Source organism: Armigeres subalbatus, chromosome 1 (genome assembly GCF_024139115.2).
Source record: "Armigeres subalbatus isolate Guangzhou_Male chromosome 1, GZ_Asu_2, whole genome shotgun sequence".
Lineage (NCBI taxonomy): Eukaryota > Metazoa > Arthropoda > Insecta > Diptera > Culicidae > Armigeres > Armigeres subalbatus.
The window spans coordinates 298812464-298824690 of record NC_085139.1 but is presented as its reverse complement, the minus strand read 5'-3'; the positions used below and the strand labels follow the sequence as shown (position 1 = coordinate 298824690).

General features: G+C 46.7%; 1 protein-coding gene across 5 annotated transcripts in view; it reads left to right on the top strand.

Annotated features, from left to right (window-relative positions):
* The window catches only part of LOC134207793 (glutamine-dependent NAD(+) synthetase), a 363415-nt gene extending 351723 nt beyond the window's left edge, over positions 1-11692 (top strand). For all 5 annotated transcript variants that reach the window (XM_062683709.1, XM_062683708.1, XM_062683706.1 and 2 more), the window contains 2 exons: positions 8291-8546; positions 8611-11692. In XM_062683709.1, the coding sequence (XP_062539693.1) occupies positions 8291-8546; positions 8611-10593 (2239 nt within the window). In that variant the 3' untranslated portion in view covers positions 10594-11692. The remainder of the gene's footprint in view (positions 1-8290; positions 8547-8610) is intronic.
* The last annotated feature ends 535 nt before the right edge of the window (positions 11693-12227 follow it).

Below are 12227 nucleotides of genomic sequence, written 5' to 3'. Positions count from 1 at the left end.
AAGTTCCTCCAGGAATTCCTTCGGAAGTTCCTCCAGGAATTCCCGGAGGAACTTCCGGAGGAATTCCCGGAGGAACTTCCGGAGGAATTCCCGGAGGAACTTCCGGAGGAATTCCCGGAGGAACTTCCGGAGGAATTCCCGGAGAAATTCCCGGAGGAACTTCCTGGAGGAACTTCCGAAGAAATTCCTGGAGGAACTTCTGAAGGAATTCCTGGAGGAACTTTCGAAGGAATTCCTGGAGGAACTTCTGAAGGAATTCCTGGAGGAACTTCGGAGGGATTTGCTGGAGGAACTTCCGAGGGATTTGCTGGAGGAACTTCCGAACGAATTCCTGGAGGAACTTCCGAAGGAATTCCTTTAGGAACTTACTTTATTTTTCTTCTTAGTCTTATCTATCTTATTTGTATTATTTGTCTTATTTGTCTTACTTACACCAGCACCACTGTTATCACCCAAATTCTTTTCAAAGCTTTTGTGGAAACCTTGTACAGAAATCCTCTCACGATATTTTCTAATGTTGTTCTAGAAACGGCTCATGTTTTCATTTTCCAAAACCAGCTGGAGTTTGTTTATTTTGATTTCCTCATTGCGTGATTGGTCGGCGCTGCTGCTGTTCCCTCGCCGAACCACTGCATAGCAGACCCCACACGAGGCATATATTGACAATACTTTTTTCGTCAAACTTTTCATCAAACTTTTCTTCAATATTTTCACTGATTAGCTGGCATGGCCGTAGCTGAGAAAAAACTCAATTTTTTCTTGAACTATTATTATTTATTCAGACTAAGGCCGAAGTGGCCTGTGCGGTATATAAGAGTCTTCTCCATTCGGCTCGGTCCATGGCTACACGTCGCCAACCACGCAGTCTACGGAGGGTCCGCAAGTCATCTTCCACCTGATCGATCCACCTTGCCCGCTGCGCACCTCGCCTTCTTGTGCCCGTCGGATCGTTGTCGAGAACCATTTTCACCGGGTTACTGTCCGACATTCTGGCTACGTGCCCGGCCCATCGCAGTCGTCCGATTTTCGCGGTGTGAACGATGGATGGTTCTCCCAACAGCTGATGCAATTCGTGGTTCATTCGCCTCCTCCACGTACCGTCCGCCATCTGCACCCCACCATAGATGGTACGCAGCACTTTCCTTTCGAAAACTCAAGTGCGCGTTGGTCCTCCACGAGCATCGTCCAGGTCTCGTGTCCGTAGAGGACTACCGGTCTAATTAGCGTTTTGTAGATTGTCAGTTTGGTACGGCGGCGAACTCTATTCGATCGGAGCGTCTTGCGGAGTCCAAAGTACGTACGATTTCCAGCCACTATGCGTCTCCGAATTTCTCTGCTGGTGTCATTTTCGGCAGTCACCAGTGAGCCCAAGTACACAAATTCTTCTACCACCTCGATTTCGTCACCACCGATGCAAACTCGCGGTGGGTGGCTCACATTGTCTTCTCTTGAACCTCTTCCTATCATGTACTTCGTCTTCGACGTGTTGATGACTAGTCCGATCCGCTTAGCTTCCCTCTTCAGTCTGATGTAGGCTTCCTCCATCTTCTCAAAGTTACGTGCCATAATATCTATGTCGTCGGCGAAACCAAATAGCTGGACGGACTTATTGAAAATTGTACCACTCGTGTTAATCCCTGCTCTTCGTATTACCTTCCAAAGCGATGTTGAATAGCAAACACGAAAGACCATCACCTTGCCGTAACCCTCTGCGGGTTTCGAAGGGACTCGAGAATGCCCCTGAAACTCGAACTACGCACATCACCCTATCCATCGTCGCTTTGATCAACCGTGTCAGTTTATCCGGAAAACCGTGTTCGTGCATTAGCTGCCATAGCTGGTCCCGATCGATTGTATCATATGCGGCTTTGAAGTCGATGAATAGATGATGTGTGGGCACGTTGTATTCGCGGCATTTCTGCAGTACTTGGCAAATGGCGAACACCTGGTCCGTGGTGGAGCGTTCGCCCATAAAACCCGCCTGGTACTGCCCTACGAACTCCCTTGCAGTTGGTGCTAGTCGACGGCATAAAATTTGAGAGAGTACCTTGTAGGCGGCGTTTAGCAATGTGATTGCGCGGTAGTTGATACAATCCAGCTTATCGCCCCTTTTGTAGATGGGACACACGACACCTTCCATCCACACATGCGGCAAAACTTCCTCATCCCAAATCTTGGTAATTACCCAGTGCAGCGCTCTAGCCAGTGCCTCACCACCGTGTTTAAATAGCTCTCCTGGTAGTTGGTCAACCCCAGGGGCTTTGTTGTTCTTCAGCCGGCCAATCTCCTCCTGGATTTCCTGGAGATCCGGAGCCGGTAGAATTATATCCTGCGCGCGTTCTCCCAGGTCCATCACCAAACCGCCATCTTCGTCTGCCACATCGCCATTCAGGTGTTCTTCGTAGTGCTGCCGCCACCTTTGGATCACCTCACGCTCGTTCGTAAGAAGGTTCCCGTTTATGTCCTTACACATATCAGGCTGTGGCACGTGGCCCTTACGTGAACGGTTTAACTTCTCATAGAACTTTCGTGTGTTATTAGCGCGGTACAGTTGCTCCGTTTCTTCACGGTCTCGATCGAGTTTTGTCTGTTCCGCGCCTGTTTATATCGTGCTTCGTTCGCCCTCGTGCGGTGTTGCAGCAATCTCGCCCATGCTGCATTCTTCTCTTCCACTAATTGCTCACATTCGCCGTCATACCAGTCGTTTCTCTGATCCGAGGGCACCGTGCCAAGTGCAGCGGTTGCGGTGCTACCAATGGCGGATCGAATATCTCTCCAGCCATCTTCAAGAGACGCTGCGCCTAGCTGCTCTTCCGTTGGGAGTGTCACTTCCAGCTGCTGCGCGTATTCTTGGGCTAGTCTACCGTCTTGTAGTCGCCCAATGTTAAGCCGCGGCGTCCGACTTCGACGCGTGTTGTACACCGTCGAGAGTTTTGAGCGCAGGCATACTGCAACGAGGTAGTGGTCGGATTCAATATTCGCACTGCGGTAAGTGCGGACGTTCGTGATGTCGGAGAAGAATTTACCGTCGATTAGAACGTGGTCGATTTGGTTTTCCGTTTCTTGGTTAGGTGATCTCCATGTGGCCTTGTGGATATTTTTGCGGGGAAAGAAGGTGCTTCGGACTACCATTCCGCGGGAGGCTGCGAAGTTTATGCATCGTTGGCCGTTGTCATTCGATACGGTGTGCAGACTATCCGGTCCGATGACCGGTCTATACATTTCCTCCCTTCCTACCTGTGCGTTCATGTCACCGATGACGATTTAAACGTCCCGCAGTGGGCATCCATCGTATGTCTGCTCCAGCTGTGCGTAGAACGCTTCTTTCTCGTCGTCGGGTCTCCCTTCGTGTGGGCAGTGCACGTTGATGATGCTATAGTTGAAGAAATGGCCTTTAATCCTCAGCTTGCACATCCTTGCGTTGATTGGCTGCCACCCAATCACGCGTTGGCGCATCTTACCCAGCACTATGAAGCCGGTTCCCAGCTCGTTGGTGGTGCCACAGCTTTGGTAGAAGGTAGCCGCTCGATGCCCGCTTTTCCACACTTTCTGTCCTGTCCAGCAAATCTCCTGCAGCGCCACGACGTCGAAGTTGCGGGGATGTAATTCATCGTAGATCATCCTGTCGCAACCTGCGAAACCTAGCGACTTGCAATTCCATGTTCCAAGCTTCCAATCGTGATCCTGTATTCGTCGCCTAGGTCTTTGCCGATTATATCGAGTCGCATTATCTCTTATATTGTTCGTAATGATTGGGCGGCTTATTGGGTCTGCGCAAACTTCCTGTCTCGTCGGAGGGCCGTCGTGTCAGGGCTGTTTAGCGTCCCACCTAACACCAGGACTTGGGCTTGTGCGCTTTGAGCGGCACACGGTCGCTTTGGTGGGGCCTACTTGCGGATACATGCAGCTTTTTATAGAGGTTTAACAGGGCCCACTGTCAAACCCCACCACATCCTAGGCAAGCCCCACAACTCGCAGATGGCCTGGGGAGGGATCGTCAAGCCCTTGGACATAGTCCCTGCTGCCCGATTTCTTGAACTAATACGAATCAAATAGCGGTATAACGCACAGAACACGCACACACTCAACCGTCATCGACTCCTGTGGGCAAACTACGGGGGGAGATGAGGGGAAATATTGAAAAGAATATCAAACTTTTCTGATTTCCCTCAATATTTACTTCAATATTTTGGGTTCGCACTCACACGATCAATCTTTTTCTTTAATAATCAAGAGTTTGTCAAACTTTTTCCGTCGTGTGGGGTCTGCTCATGAGTGATAAATTTCTTCCGCATTGCTGCCAATTCCTTCTATTCTCCGTTTACGGCAAATTCTCAAGCAATTGTAAACTGCATAATGACGAAATCATTTTGGCGACACTGACAGCGTCATTCTGGCGGGCTGAATTGGGCAATTTTCTCTCTCAGAGAGTGCTGCCACGTGCTTTTTTAACGGAAAACCCTTCCCGCATGCAACGTACACACCAGTCAAGCAGTTTGACGAACATTGACTCCGCCCCCCAAAAAACGCTTCGGTTGCTGCTTTGTTTGAACGTGTGTGAAGTTGTTCGAATAACCATTTGACAGTTGGCGGCTCGGTTGGAAAAAATTAAAACGGTTTGATTTTGGTTTGAGTTGTGGGGATGGAGACAAGGTTCGCCGAACATGTTTGAGCATTTGTAGTGTAGTTGCACAAACCCCCATATATTTTTTGATGGTTGGTGCTCAAGTTGGCGCTTCGGTCGCTCGTGTGTGATATTGTTGGTCGAATAAATTGATTGTTCGTGCCGCTGTTGGTAAAACTAGATGGATGTTTGAATAAACGAGAGGTGGAGTCAATGTTGGTCAAACTGCTTGACCGTGTGTATGTTCCATCCGACCTTAATGCAACTTACAGCACGCTTAAAATCAATAACACAGAGATGTGTTTGCATCACACAAAACGGACCTAATGCGGAACATCCCCTAGATGAGCGATAGTTACACAGCCACAAAAATAGCTCGTGTGGTTTTATTGAAGCTTGGATTTCAATATTTTCAACAGTATTTGGTTCCTCATGAAACAAGGAATCTGTACAAACGTTAACATGTTGAAAAGGACCGTTATCACGACCGTACGAGGCATTTTTGTGCCTCCATTGATGCCAGTATAGAGGGGCTCGGAATCTTCTTCGCTGTTGCAGTGGATGCGTTCTAGTCAAATTTCTTCGGGTCTGTTTTGCTGATTTCTAGGTGTCTGTCGTAGTAAACGCAAAGTTCGACGCAATTCACGTGAAGAAATAATAATTATTATCAATAAACTGTCAAACTTCTTTGTTGCGTCGTGTTGCATCGCGTCTACTCTGACTTCCTCTACAGCTTTCACGATGGGCTTTGCCTTAATGAGTCACCGGGGATTTAGACTGACTTAGTGGCGGGACTCAGGGGCCCCATACACGTTCTGACATGTTGTACAACTTTGACTCCGCCGGTCGGACTGGTTCGGTCGGAGTAAAGTCAGACCGTCTGTGGGCATGTTGTACGACTGTTGGACAGTATAACTTGCCCACAGACGGTCCGACTTTACTCCGACCGAACAAAATTTCCTGGGGGCGGAATCAAAGTTGTACAACATGTCGGAGCGTGTATGGGGCCTGTTCCAGTTTGCGTCGGTGATGGTTACAGCGGTACATTATCAGCCAGGGTTGTGTTGAATCCTTCTCATACGATAATTATTGGAATGAATCGCCTGCTTTGAGCGTGCTTACAGCGGCACACTAGGAGTCAACTTTCTGAAATCAGTATGGCGAAAGGCATCTAAGGTTCGATTTTTTCAAATTAAGCACCTTAATCGAAAAAATATTTGGTAGGCATAGTAGCGGACACCATCCTTCATAACCGGTACCAAATAATTCTTCATGAAAAGTTCCTAATTTTGAGAAAACCCGCGTTAGATGTCTTTCGCCATACAAATTTCTGGCGATTAACTCATGCTGGCTATTTTGCGCATATACGATAGCGCCTGGATGTGGAAGTGGTTGGTAGAAAATCAGCCACTGCCAATAATTCATTGTCATTTGTTAACTTCTCAGGTGTGAAAAGTAGGCGAGTTATCATCGGCGATAACTTTTCACACTTTGGAATCGACTGATAATAAACATAAAATTAGCATTTTAATGTGAACCTAACTAATACCAACTTAATGTCAACAATGAAGTTCAATCGGATGTTTGGCATTGTGTTATGATGTAATGTAGGAAATAAGTTCAAAAGTAGCATTTACCAATGCTTCGAATCGAGATACAGTTATCGAACAATTCTTACTCTCTTGCGAGTTTTTATCAATTGATAATTTGAATATGTGATCGCTTGAGTTGAGAGTGTTGTTCATGCTCGATTATTTGAAAATTTTATTTTTAGCATGGCTGTAAACGACTGATTTTTAATTAAGTAGAAGGGTTTATTTTCATCTTGCAGTCTTTTTGATATGCTGAATGATTGCTCACTCAATCTCAAGAGCACAGGATAAACAACCAAAACAGATTACCCCTGAGCTTTAAAACGCTTGCTTTGGTCTCATCGAACAGAAAAGTCGAAAACCTGTACATATAATACATACAGCTACGTAGTTCAACGTCACTTTTGCGTACAACCCGATTGGGCTGCACCTTTGAGTTTCTTTTCAGGCTTTGAGTTTCTGTTCCCTCATAGTCTGATTCTTTTGCCTGTTTGAATCCAAATTTGATTAACATTTCATCCACTGTTCGTTCTCATTCTTCTACGTCTAAATCCGATTGAGAGCAAGCAATAGTCTTTTCAGAATGGACAGCCCTTAGGCTGTCCTGTTTACGTGTTTTGAACAGTATCTACACTCTTTAGTTTGTTCACCTTCTAATCCACACTTCCAACATTATCTCTTGCGCCTACTTTCACATTCTTTTGCGACATGACCTGTTCACCTGCAATTAAAACAGACATTTCTGTTTGGTGGTCTGTAAGCATCTACAAAAGCCTGACTTTTCCTATTTATTGTGTACCGAGCTTTCTGATCTTGACTCTTCCCTTCATATTCGTATTTCTGTGACTGATTCGTTGAAAACTTCTCATTCGCCAATGGCCGCCTTTTCTCTAAATAATCTTCCTTTGAGAAAATATTTTGATTCAGCTGTCGAGGCTCTCCGAAACATACTGCATTAGATTGCCCTGTTTGCCACTTCTTGTGCCCGTCGCCTTCTTGTGCCCGTCGGATCGTTGTCGAGAACCATTTTCACCGGTATGGTCACCATAGATGGTACGCAGCACTTTCCTTTAGAAAACTCCAAGTGCGCGTTGGTCCTCCACGAGCATCGTCCAGGTCTCGTGTCCGTAAAGGACTACCAGTTTAATGAGTGTTTCGTAGATTGTCAGTTTGGTACGGCGGCGAACTCTATTCGATCGGAGCGTCTTGCGGAGTCCAAAGTACGTACGATTTCCAGCCACTATGTGTCTCCGAATTTCTCTGCTGGTATCGTTATCGGCGGTCACCAGTGAGCCCAAGTACACGAATTCTTCAACCACCTCGATTTCGTCACCACCGATAGAAACTCGTGGTGGGTGGCTCACATTGACCTCTCTTGAGCCTCTTCCTATCATGTACTTCGTCTTCGACGTGTTGATGACTAGTCCAAACCGTTTAGCTTCGCCTTTCAGTCTGAAGTAGTAGCGTCCTTCACAGGCGCAATTTAAGTTAGCCACCTGTCTTCCATACAGAATTGGGAAAAAATGGAACCTTCGTCCTTAGAGGGTTTCAACGGTCGGGCGCATCTAAACACGGTCGATGGTCTTCTACGGGAGTGGCGCGTAAGCCATCGTACTCAACTACCTAAAAAGCGGAAGACAGTCCGGCGGACGGTTAAGATGCGGTTAAAGAAAAGAACCTGCGTGTACTGTACTTGTCATATTTATTTCTTCTGGCCTGACTTCATTTTATTGTAATTATGGGAAGGGAATGCCATTCTGGACATCGTTTCGAAAAAGCGTTCCCCCAAACACACGCGACATGACAATCGCGACGCGATTTCATCGCTTGGCAACTGCGATGATGTCGCTGTTGGTATGGAGCATTGCCTGCACCAACTCAATGATTGAATCGTGGCTATTAGTCGTCGCTGTCGAGACCCCCCATCTGGGGGAGCCTTAAAATTTCTCGTCATCGCCATTTCTTCACTCGTCTTAATTTCCTTGGCACAGTCACACACCAAGCGCCTCCATAAATTATTGCTCAAACGCTTATTTTAATACACTAATTTTTCATCTTCCCATCCCTTCCACAGTGGCTACAGCTGCGAGGACCACTTCCACGAGTCGGACACGTACCTGCACGCGTGGGAGATCCTGGTGGAGATCATGATGTCGCCGCACTGCCAGAACATGCTGATCGACGTCGGGATGCCGGTGCAGCACCGGAACGTAGCCTACAACTGCCGGGTGGTGTTCCACAACAAGCGCATCCTGCTGATCCGGCCCAAGCTGGTGATGTGCGACGATGGCAACTACCGGGAGACGCGGTGGTTCTCCTCGTGGACCAAGGTTTGGATAACGGCTGAACTGTGTAACCAATTCGATTTCAATGTTTAAAATTTCTTGATTGTAGGAACGTCAAACAGAGGAGTTCTACCTACCTCGAATGGTGTCGGCGGCCACCGGTCAGCATACGGTTCCGATTGGGGATGCCGTCATTGCCACCAGGGATACCTGCTTGGGGTACGAAATATGCGAGGAGCTGTGGACGCCGCGTAGTACCCACATCGATATGTCTCTGTCCGGGGTGGAAATCATAGTCAACAGTTCCGGAAGCTACATGCAGCTGCGAAAGGCTTACATAACGACGGACTTGATCAGGAATGCGAGCTTCAAGGCAGGTGGAGCTTATCTGTTTAGCAATCTGCGGGGCTGTGACGGGCAGCGGGTTTATTTCAACGGGTGTTCAGCAATTGCCTTGAACGGTCATGTCGTGGCGAGGGGAAAGCAATTTGCGCTGGAAGATGTTGAGGTCACCACGGCGACCATTGATCTGGAGGACATACGGTCGTATCGGGTAGCGATGAGGTCGCGTTGTACGATTGCGGCCTCGACTCCGACATATCCTCGGGTGAACGTAGACTTTGCCTTATCTCATGCATGTGATCTAAATATACCACCAAGCACACCGCTGGAGTGGGTTTACCACAGTGCCGAAGAGGAGATTGCTCTGGGTCCGGCGTGTTGGCTGTGGGACTATCTTCGTCGTTCTGGGCAAGGCGGGTTCTTCTTGCCGTTGAGCGGTGGAGTCGATTCAAGCAGTACGGCGATCATCGTTCATTCGATGTGTCGTCTGGTGGTGAAGTCGGTGATGCTTGGTGATATCCAGGTTCTTCACGATATCCGGAAGATCCTGGCTGATCCGGACTTTACACCGGATAATCCGGCTGCCTTGTGTAATCGACTGCTGGTGACGTGCTACATGGGAAGCGAGAATTCCAGCAAGGAGACCCGCCAGAGAGCGACCAGCTTGGCTAACCAGATCGGGAGTTACCATTTGGAGATCAACATCGATGGTGCTGTAAGTGCCTTATTGGCGATTTTTAACACAGTTACGGGTATGAAGCCTTTGTTCAAGACCCAAGGGGGTTGCCCACGTCAGAACTTGGCGCTTCAGAATATCCAAGCCAGGACCAGGATGGTCTTGTCATATCTATTCGCTCAATTAATGCTTTGGGTGCGAAATCGTCCTGGGGGGCTGCTGGTTCTGGGGTCCGCCAATGTCGACGAAGCCTTGCGTGGTTACATGACAAAGTATGACTGTTCATCCGCCGACATCAACCCTATTGGAGGCATCTCCAAGACGGATCTGAAACGATTTTTGCTGTACGCCAAGGACAAGTTCAACCTTCCCATTGTGTCGGATATCGTGACTGCTCCCCCTACTGCCGAGTTGGAGCCACTTCGCGATGGTGCTCTCGCCCAGACGGATGAAGAGGACATGGGCATGACCTATAACGAGCTAAGCGAGTTTGGCCGCCTGCGGAAGCAGAACTACTGCGGCCCATACAGCATGTTCTGCAAGTTGGTTTCGATGTGGAAGGACAGCCGTACCCCGCGGGAAATCTCCGACAAAGTCAAGCACTTCTTCCGCTGTTACGCCATCAACCGTCACAAGATGACGGTGCTCACGCCTTCTTACCATGCCGAATCGTACAGCCCAGATGACAACCGGTTCGATCATCGCCCGTTCCTGTACCGCGCCAACTGGAGCTGGCAGTTCAAGTGCATCGACGAAGAGTTGGAGCGGATCACGGGTCCTCCCACGGCCCCGCCGTCCTCCGGAGACGACATCGGTTCCGCAAAGAGCGGACATTCGCCGAGCAGTGGTCGGAGAACGACCTCCGGACTAGAGAAGCGCTCATCGCCGTTGTTTTTCTCCGAAACGGTAACCACCGGGATGAGTAGCGGGGGGAGTGCCCACCAGCTGAACAATCACGTCCAGCACGGGCACGAAACGCTCAAGTTGACCAAGTCGCACAGCAGCGGGGGCTACTCGAAGATGCACTCGAGTGTGATGGGCAAGATCAAAGATCGGACCGGGGTGCCAGTTTAACTTTTTGAAAGGTGCTAGACCGGGGAAGCTTCCAGAAGGGTCGTCAAAAGGTATCTATGGATTGTGTTATGGTCATAAATCCAGCAATGTAGAATTTCGAACGCAAGTACAGCGTTTGATATAATGATTTTTGACAAAAAAAATCTTAGAAATCTACCATTTTAAATAATGAGGCCATTCATTTTTGTTTTCACTTTATAAACCTTCCTTCTTCTTATTTCTAAGTCTATTTTCCTAATATAATTTTTAAGGACATTTTTTTATTTCGGCGAATTCAACCATTTAATTAAAAGGTTTATTATTTTATGGAAATATTCTATACGAGCCAGAACCAAGCCGTGACATGCCTTTTGCGACGTTTCTGGTAGACAAATCAGTAGACGAAATCAATACCACGCATAGGGCCAGTAGTAGTAGTAAGGGCAACATAACATAGAAGAACCATGATGCTTTAGTAAAACGATAGCGATTCATACTTATTAAATATATAGCGCCTTCTCGATAGTGTTACTTTCCGTTAGTTGTGCTTAAAAACTTTACGCGAAAAATATATTTGATATTACCTACTACCAAAAAACAATTACGAATACAATAAATTGAAATCTTTCAATCACTGCGCACTTTCATCGTCAAAGTGGAAAGCGATCGAAGAACTTTTGGATCATAACCATATTCCTACTAAACTTTTAGAATGTCAACTGTTAGGATACGTGAATAAGGAACAAAAAAAATCAATTAATAATGATAGAATTTCACACAAAAAACTACGAAAAAACACGAACAAGCAAACCAGCAGAGCAGACCTCAATAAAGTAATTGTTAGCACCACACAATTTAGAGTTATTAAAATATTAAACGATTAAATGAGCCGATGCCAGTGTCGACGCAACGTTGGGCTGTGGCGGATTTTTGCTAGTGATTTCTAGGGAACAAGTAGCATTCGATTTGATAATGGGAAAAAACAGAAACAATTATAAACGATAGTTAATCTAGCTATAGTGCGAACACTCACGATTTCACGAGCACCATGTTGAGCAGAACTCGGCGGGGGGTTTGTAGTGGAAAGAATTTCCATTAATACAATTTTAGAAATTTATAATGATTTATTATGTTGATAGAATTGAAAGAATATTCAATATTGTTTCGAAATATATAACTCTAATTAGAATAAGATTCCTGGAAACAGATCTTTAGTAAGACAGGTTTTCATTGAAATGGTAAACAAATGTTTAAAAATTAAAAAAAAAACAGGAGAGGAGAATCGTCGACTGTATTAATTGATTACCTATCGTAAGAAAACTATGCAATATAATCTACGATTTCCCTCCCCCTGTCATCCTCTTGGGGGAGTTGAACGTGCATCACCCAGCCTGGAGTGATCCTAGATCTGATCCCCGAGGTGCCGCCCTACTAAACTGATCAGATCATTGAGGTGAATAAAAGGGACAAACGCGCTTGCAAAACGGGAGGTTTCAAAAAACCTTGTGATGAAATTCAAGAGCTGTAGAAATTTCATAATGTATGGGCCTAATTTTCTTGTTCCGTTGAGAAATTAGAAATATTTTAGAGTGAATCATAATGATTCAATCATTTACCACCATAACTATAACCACCAAAACATTCAGTTAGTAGAG